The sequence below is a fragment of the Amphiprion ocellaris genome, chromosome 21 (assembly GCF_022539595.1).
Source record: "Amphiprion ocellaris isolate individual 3 ecotype Okinawa chromosome 21, ASM2253959v1, whole genome shotgun sequence".
Lineage (NCBI taxonomy): Eukaryota > Metazoa > Chordata > Actinopteri > Pomacentridae > Amphiprion > Amphiprion ocellaris.
In genome coordinates this window covers 2,597,492-2,606,885 of record NC_072786.1, presented here as the reverse complement: position 1 = coordinate 2,606,885, position 9,394 = coordinate 2,597,492, and the positions used below count along the sequence as shown (strand labels likewise).

At 39.6% G+C, this 9,394-nt stretch overlaps 1 protein-coding gene across 5 annotated transcripts in view; it reads left to right on the top strand.

Moving 5' to 3' along the window:
* Positions 1-627: 627 nt before the first annotated feature.
* Positions 628-9,394, top strand: part of dgki (diacylglycerol kinase, iota) — a 97,471-nt gene continuing 88,704 nt past the window's right edge. For 2 of the 5 annotated variants that reach the window (XM_055006815.1, XM_055006814.1), the window contains exon 1: positions 632-1,190. In XM_055006815.1, coding sequence (XP_054862790.1) covers positions 967-1,190 — 224 coding nt within the window. In that variant the 5' untranslated portion in view covers positions 632-966. Of the gene's footprint in view, positions 1,191-9,394 lie in introns of all 5 variants that reach the window. The other 3 variants (XM_055006813.1, XM_055006811.1, XM_055006812.1) reach the window with 3 other exon arrangements.

Genomic DNA, 9,394 nt, shown 5'->3' with positions numbered 1-9,394 from the left:
ACCTTCCCTGAAAATTTCATCCAAATCCATGAATCCGTTTTTGAGTAATGTTGCTAACAGACAGACAGACAGACAGACAGACAGACAGACAGACAAACCAACCATGAGATATTAAGCCATAACACTACCATGTGCAATTTTAAGTCCACATTTTATTACTGAGTCAGTATTATTAAGTCAGTGTTGTGTGATACTGAGTCACCAGGTCACCAGTTTATGCCAGTAGCGGTTACAGCTGCAACGATTAATCTATGAATTAAATGTTAACTATTAATTGCCAACTGTCAAAATAAAACAAAATCTGTTTTTAAAAGTTTAAACCAGTACCAGTTACTAGCTGCAACAATTAATATTTTAACCATTTAACATTTAAACATTCAGTTAGTGGGCCTGAGTAATTTTTTGAAAAAGAAATAAAGTCTAAATTCTCTGATTTCTGTGTCTTACAGTTGAATGCTTTGTTTTTTTTAAAGAATATTTTTGGGTTGAGATTGTGTTGGGATCTAGGAAACACTGTTCAACATTTTTCATTACTGTTTGACTTTTTGAAAAAAAACAAAAAAACAAAAACCATTTTAACCAAAAATCAAATCGACTGATCGAATTTAAAAAAAAAAAACAAACAAAAAAAAAAACAATCGTTAGTATTTTATTTTGAAGGCGGACGTCCAACCGCCGCCTGGCTGACGTCCGCAACTTGACGTAGCTCGCGCGCTGTTGGTCAGCGGGCTCGTGAGTGCAGTTCGGTCTGTTGTCCAGGCGGCTGCGCGTGCGGTTGCGTACCTGGCCGCAGTATATAAAGACGGTCAACGGCCAGAAACCTCAACGGTCGCCGCTCGCTGCTCGGTTCAAAAACCCACCCGCAAACATTTCACTTCTCCCCCCGACACCGGCATCAGCGTCCCCGGCACAAGCCGGGGCAGAGGGGGGTCCAGCGCGGGGCGAGACAGCCGAGGACCGACCAGCATGGACCCCCAAACGAAGGACCGCACCAGCCCGGCGGCGGGAGGCTTCAGCGGGCGTCTGGCCTCTCTGGGAGCCGACGGGGGCGACTCCGAGTCCGGAGCCGGCTCTGAGGAGGCTGCCGTGGGCTGCTGCAGCGACACGTTCAGCAGTCTGCCCGACATGGAGCAGGATACTCTGGAGGAGAAATTAAGAGGACTGGCGTTCAGAAAGCAGACCTCGTATCGGTGAGTGGACAGCGGGGAGGATGCTGGGACAGGATGCTGGTCACAGGAGGATGTGTCGGGGGTTTTATTTACGTGTTTGAGCGGATATTTCACTGAGACATTTAGGGGTAAATACTGAAATCTGTCAGGAATGTGCCTCACGTTTGTTTTACGTTATGAGCTAATGCTATGGTTGGATTGACATGTATGCTAGCTGGAGCTTGTAAACAAAAACACAGGAGGGGGAATCCAGCAGTCATACTTCATACTGTTAAACGTTATCATTACCAGCCTCAGCAGAGCAGCAGCATTTTAGCCCCTATCAGTGATGGAGCTACACAGTATTTCATGCAGTATGTGTGTCGTTGTGTCGGAGCATGTGAGGGGGGCAGGGAGAGAAACACTATTGATTGGAGTGTGTGTTTTGTGTGTTTTGTGTGTGTGAATGCCAGCAGCAGCCTGACACCCCAGTGCGACTGGCAGCTGCTGTTGATAGTGAAAACTGGCCAGAGACCAACACAGCAGTTTGGACTGTCAGATGTCACTGTCTGGAATGTGTGGCATCTATCTATCTATCTATCTATCTATCTATCTATCTATCTATCTATCTATCTATCTATCTATCTATCTATCTATCTATCTATCTATCTATCTATCTATCTATCTATCTATCTATCTATCTATCTATCTATCGTATATCTGTCTACTCTATATCTGTCTATGAAACTATCTATCTACTCTATCTAGTCTATTTATCTATAGTCTATCTATCTATCCTTCCATCTATCTATCTATCTATCTATCTATCTATCATCTATCTATCTATCTATCTATCTATCTATCTATCTATCTATCTATCTATCTATCTATCTATCTATCTATCTATCTATCTACTATGTCTAATTATCTGTCTATCTATAGTGTATCTATCTATCTATAGTGTATCTATCTATCTATAGTCTATTTATCTATCTATCTATCTATCTATGATCTGTCATGGGAGGTCAAATCAATCTCTTCATCTTGTTTGACTTGTTTGTTTCTGATTCAGAGCAACATTTTATTGATCCAGAGTCGCCTGAATCCAGCAATACCGTCAAACCTGTAGCTCTGAGTCTGCCTGTGAACGTGTTAATTTCATTTTACTCTCCTTCTGTTAGTATTAACACTCATTTGAAGAACATTCGCCAAAATAATGTGTATGAATTATAAATTCAGGCTATATTAAGTTAATTAATTTCATTAAGCATGAAAGAATACACAGCAGCATAAATGGATCCTTTTATTCCACTAATTAACAGCACAATCAGATTAAATACACCTCATGTAAACACGTTAGGACAGAATAATTATGCTCATTTGATGAAAGAAAGGCGTTTTGTTTTAAAAAGGGCTGGTCCATTCTAATCCTGTTACAACCTATCTGACAGATGATGATTTGTCCTGTTGATTGTTTTCTTTTTCGGCAGCATCTGTGGTCTTTTTAAACACCAATTTGTGTCACACGCACTGCAGAACATTAACCAGAAAACCCATCAGTCTTTCATTTCTGTTGTGTCATGGTTTACAGTCGGTCTCTTATCCTGTGGGTGTTTTCCCCGGGGAAGCCTTCTTTGGTTAAGTGGGGTTTCCAGGAGATTGTGTTTCCTGGGAAGTGCAGCAGCTGCTTCTTCAATTTCAGAACCTCAGGAGTAATTTGTTGTCATAAAACCGTTGCCTCATTACAAAATACAGCTGCTGAAATCCAGGATTCGGAACATATCAAGCTCTTATCTAGGAGGAAAGGCTGGAGATCTCTAGAACAGCCAGCAGAAGTCTTGGAAGTAGAACATTATATGTGAGAAATCGTTTGGTGGAGAGAAGATGTGCTGCAGAGTTTCAGCATGAAGTCTTGGCATTTGCTTATTTGCTCACATAAATCCAAGAAATTAGTGTTCCATGCTTGGAGCAGTCTTCACCTGCAGATATGTTTACTGCAGCGAGGAATGAATGGAAAATATCTGAGTAGTCAAATGTCAGAGAACGAAAATTTTCAGAATTTGCATGTGGGAACCTTGTTGGTGAATGTGAGTTCTGCCTCACATGGACTATTCTCCAGCGTGTGATTGGTCTGACTGCACTAAATATCTTTCTGCTTTTTAGGGAATGTTGCTCTGGCTTGTTTGTATTTCTTTAAACTGTTATGATCCAACAAAAATCACCACATGTAATTGGTTTAGTAAAGCAATTTATTGCTCAGTGGCAAATTAACACAGAAGAACAGTGCTACTACAAAGAAAACAGGGCTGGTGGACGCTACTAAGAACCAAGTAAAACCAAACGAAGGCTATCAGAGTTCACAAACTAGCTAAAGAAAGACAAAACAACTAGGGCTGGACCCAAATATCTGAACATCTGAATACTCTGGATACCCCCCATGTCATCATCGTTGCCGTCACTGGATAGCTTACCAATGACGGTAAAGCATCGGCAGTTACCTCTGAGGTCAGCGTTACTTTTGATTGACCAGTTGGTAGGGCTGGACCCGAATATCCGAATATTCGGTTGTTGGATGATGTCGCACGATCGGTATTCGACTCGTCCCTTTGTCTTCCCCCGTTGGATGATGTCATGCGATTGGTATTCGACTCCCTTTGCTGCTGCATAAAGTAGATTTGACTTCTACTTTATGCAAATTCAGTGCAGCGTGCGGCGGTGCGACTCATCGCGAAACTTTCGTCAAACGTCTAAACTAGCCGTCGGTGAACTAAAACGAGGACAGATTCAGCTGCTGCACAGCTTATTTCTTGCCTCAAATGCTTTCAGAAATACTTTTCGCTGAACTGTTTTCATAATAAAAAAGCAAGTTTGCGACCGAGCCACCATGTTGGTCCGGCTTGAACTCTATCCATCCATCCAACCTATTTATGTGTATAAATCTTTGAAATGGGCTAAAGAGTGACAGCTACAGGATCAGTATAGGAGGAAATTGGCACTAGAAAGAGTCTAAGAATAAAAAAACAGCAACCAAGGACGATGTGAAACATTTTCCACCCATGTCACCCTGTGCTCCGCCGCTGTTTCCTGTCATTTTACGCATCGTACTGTAAACAGCTTCTGTGGAATCCCTTGTTGGATTAATTTCATTTGGAAAGAGAACATTTTTTGGCTGATGTTACTGCCATCACCGGAGCGCATTTTGCCAAGAGAAGAATGTTGAAATAATGGGCCAGATGGTTTAAAAATCCGACTTTATATATTGTTTACATGGTGAACGTACTGTGGGATGAATACCAGAATCACGTCACTTATTTTAACTGCTTAATTTATGTATTTTATGTTGTGTTTTCATGGCATGCTGATCGTAAGTTGGCAGTCTGGTACATTTAATTAGATGAATCTCCTTTTCTTCCAAGTGTCATTTAACATGTCTTTAGTAGCTTCGACCCTTGACCTTACTGGATAAGGCCGTGGATAATCCGTCAATTTCCCTCTTGGTACAATCAGCCGTGCGGAGGAAATGGAATTAGCTGGTTGAGGGAGATGACTCGTACGAAGGTAGTTTACATAGCTTTGAAGTGGCCAACGCCAAGAAGTGAATTACCATATGTGGCGATACCAAAGGAGCTTAGAAATGATGCTGTTGAAGATCAAAGGCAGCGTGTGTGTGTGTGTGTGTGTGCGCTTTTGTGTTTGGGGTTGTGGTATTATGTGTTTATGGCAGCATGAGGCCCGTGTAACTTATCTGCCAGGCATTCGTCACACTTCGTCTGTGTGTGTGTTCCCAGAATACTGTCCCTCCTTTTATCTATTCTTAGACGTCTCACCCGTCTGCCTGCATGACAGCCCTTCCTCTGTCTTTGTGTAATGTGTGCGCATCATGCCAACCGGTTAGTCAGCGCACCAGTTAGTGTGTAAGACGCTGCTTCAATTAGCTGGTCAGTCAAGCGGCTGGACACTCAATCTGTAAGTGAGTCAGTGCCTGGTTTTAACGAGCTCTTCCTGCCTATCTGCCACAGTCGGTCAGGCAGGCAGGATTTCATTTACACATTTTGTGGACTATCAAGCTGTCAAGAGGTTTACTTTATCCACAGTGTTGGAGCTCCTAAAATAGTGTAAACCACTACAGTTTCCACAACGCATAAAACTGAGCCTGAGCAGAGTTCGTGTAGCATTCGTTGCAGGGCCTGACCGATATGGATGTGTTGAGGCTTTTTGGGTTCCTTAACTCTTACAACAGGGGAGTCAAACTCATCTTAGTTCAGGTTCCACATTCAGCCCAATCTGATCTCCAGTGACCAGTGAAATCACAGCTTAATAACCTATAAATAACCACAACTCCTTATTTTTCCTTTGTTTTAGTGCAAAACTGTTCACATTTAAGGAATTATCTTTTGACAAAACATCATGAACAAGCTGAAATTTCTCAAGAAAAACAAGTTCAATTTCAGCAACATTCAGCCTCAGTTTATCATTTCCACATTACAACTTCCAGATCACAGTTTATCTATAAAGGAACACAATATTTAGTTGCAGGTATCTGGAACTGAATGATATAGTACTTTACTTTATGATCACAATGACAAAAGTCATACAAAAAAGACAAAAAAACCCCAACAAAAACAAGACATATTACAAAAATAAGATGCAAAATGACAAAAACGAGACACAAAACGACGAAAGCATGAGACAAATGTCCAAAGTCAGGCAAAAAACAAAAACAAGACAAAATATTACAAAAACAAGACACAAAATGACAAAAGAACAATCTAGTATTTTAATTTATGATCAAAACAACTTGTCATGGTCTAGAAATTATTTTAAATTTAATATTTTACTAATTTACAATCTGCAGTTAATGTCTTCTCTGTAATTTTTACACTTTGAGGGCCGGATTGGACCCTCTGGAGGGCTGGTTTTGGCCCACGGGCCACATGTTTGACGTGACAGCTGAGTAGATGACTTTAAACCCTAAGTGTTGCTCTTTCAAACCAACCGACTGCCCTAGAAAGCTTCTCGGCTATAAAACGACCAACATGAGCCGTTGGCCCGAGAGGGAAAACACCAAGAAACCAACGCTTTGTTTCATCACCCGGCTTATCGAACCCCTTCTTGGGAAATGTTTCAGAAACAAAAGTGCCACAGAACAGGATGTTGTAACATTATCCTTCCACTGTTTACAGCTCGCTTCACAAACAACAACAAGCACATGTCCACCATCCAGTATACGCAGGGCTTCGTGAAGAAAGACTCATGGAAAACAAGAGGAAAGGGGAAGAACATAAAAAGATATGAATGTATCTCATGTTGCTACTGCTGCGCACCACCTGCAGGGGTAAACACTGATCAAAGGCCTTTCATCATCTGATGCTGCCAGAATATAAAACTCCATTCAGCCTTCAATTAGGACAGAAAACAGAGCGGAGGGGCAGAATAGAGGGATGAAACAGATGGCGAGAGAAAAAAAGGACAAATGTTTGATACGGGGTCGAAGGTGTGTCATGACTCATGAAAGAGAACGAAGCGTAAAATAAACACAAACGAACAGAGGGAACTAACGATGACACAAAAAAAGGCAAAAAAAGACAAAAAATACGAAAACAAGACAAAATATGACAAAAATGACATGCAAAATGAGACAAATGACACGAAGCAAAACAAAAGAGACAAAAAAGTACAAAGCGACAAAAAATGGACAAACGACACAAATGAGACCAAAAATGACAAAAGCGAGAAACAAAACGACAAAAAGTAGACAAACACAAGCGACACAAAACAATACAAAATGACAAAAACGATACACAAAACAGTGAATAAAGTGAAACACGAAATGACAAAAATAAGACAAAAAACACAATGAGACAAAAAGGAAACACAAAACGACAAAACCGAGAAAACAAAAAAGAGAAAAAAAATAGACCAAAAAGTTACAAAGCATCAGAAGCCAGACAAGAAATTACACAAATGACACAAAGGAAACACAAAACAACAAAAACATGAAACAAAGTCAGACAAAAAAAGACAAAAAAAACCAACAGAAACAAGACAAAATATTACAAAAATGAGATGCAAAATGACAAAAATGAGACAAGCGACACGAAACAAAACAAAAAAGAGCCAAAAAAAGTTACAAAGCGACAAAAAAAGGACAAACAACAAAAATTAGACAAAAAAATGACAAAAGTGAGAAACAAAACGACAAAAAAAGAGACGACACAAGCGAGACAAAAACCCCACAAAACAACAAAAACAATGAATAAAGCAAAACACAGAATGATAAAAAAAAGACAAAAAACACAAGCGAGACAAAAAGGAAACACAAAAAGACAAAAACGAGAAACAAAATGATAAACACGAGACAAACGACAAAAACATGACACAAACGACAAAAACGTGAGACAAACGACAAAAACATGAGACAAAAGACAAAAAACAAGACAAAAACTGCAAAAATGAGACACAAAATGACAAAAAAGAGACAACATGAAACAAACCAAAAAAGAGACAAAAAAATTTGACAAAAAAGTTAGAAAGTGACAAAAAAGACAAAAAAATGAAAAAGCGAGAAACGAAACGACAAAAAAAATAGGCAAACAACACAAGCAAGACAAAAAGACAAAAATGAGAAACAAAACGACAAAAACGTGAGACAAATGACAAAAAACAGACAAAAAAAACAACAAAAACAAGACAAAGTATTAATCAAAGTTGTTTAAACCATATGTCATATTATAACCATGACCTGGATGAATGAGAAACTACACAGACATCAAGACAAAATATTACAAAAATGAGACACATAATGACAACAGAGCAATCTAGTATTTTACTTTATGATCAAAACAACTTGTCATGGTCTAGAAATTATTTTAAATTTATAGTTTTACTAATTTACAATCTGCAGTTAATGTCTTCTCTGTAATTTATACACTTTGAGGGCCGGATTGGAGCCTCTGGAGGACTGGTTTTGGCCCACGGGCCGCATGTTGGACACCCCTGCATTAGGTGGAACTGTAAAAATTAACCGTCTCTAAAAATTAGAGAAGCCCACTAAGTTGATTGAAACTTCCCTCCAGCAGGAGAACGAGGCGTTTAAGGTCCCTGATTTATTTATAGCAGTTGATGCTAAAACTCTCTTAGTTTACTTCCTTAAAATTTCAATTCAGTTAGCAGTATTAGCAGCTCTTTAAATAAGATACAGATGAAACTGTAAAGCAGTGTTTGTTTCGTAGTACAGCTTGTGTAAGACTTCATCGCATACTTACCCCGGAGTTCTTTAAAGGAACTCATGAATTTTTAACTTGACGATCTCTTGTTTTATATAAACACTGTACACAGGTCAACAGCCTAAAGGGAAGAGAAGTTTCAGATTTAGAACCCTCTAATGCCCCTCTACTTACAGTAATTGTGTAACAGAGCAATACATCACGGAGCGGTACAATAGTGCCGGCTTTCCCTGGGGAAATTACATTTGAAAGACCAAAGCAGAAGAAATAGTCGTTACACACAACAGGGGACTGTATTTAACACATGTTCTGGTTCAGAACACTCACTGTTAAGTTAGAAAGAACACAGGCTTTTTTTCAGTCGCTACGTATATAACAACAACAGTATGTAAAGGCGATGGACACTTCATCAATAGCAATTAGCAAAGTGTGTGTTAGCTGTGACTGTACATCAGAGTTGTCCAACATGTGGTCTGTGGGCCAAAAGCGGTCCTCCAGAGGGTCCAGTCCAGACCTCAAAGTGTAAAAATTACAGAGAAGACATTGACTGCAGATTGTAAATTAGTAGAACTATAAATTTAAAATAATTTCTAGACCATGACAAGTTGTTTTGATCATAAAGTAAAATACTAGATTGCTCTTTTACCTTTCTGTGTCTCATTTTTGTAATATTTTGTCTTGTCTTTGTTGTTTTTTTGTCTTTTTTTTGTCTGATTGACCCTCTGGAGGGCCGTTTTTGGTCTGCAGGCCGCATGTTTGACACCCCTACATTAGATGCATGCTGCCCTGAAAGCACATAATTAAAAGTTCAGTCAATGAACCAACCTCATCCCATCTTACCTTCTCTTTTCTTTTAAATGTAAATTCTGTTTTTCAGTTAGTCTGCCGTTTCAGTCTGGACTGAAGTCCTGGTCATACATGATCCTGTGACTTTTCTGTCATGTTGAGGTTCGGTTTTTAGTGAAATATCTCAGTAAAAGTGCCGGATGCAGGGATCCAGCAGAAGCACTCCACTCCATC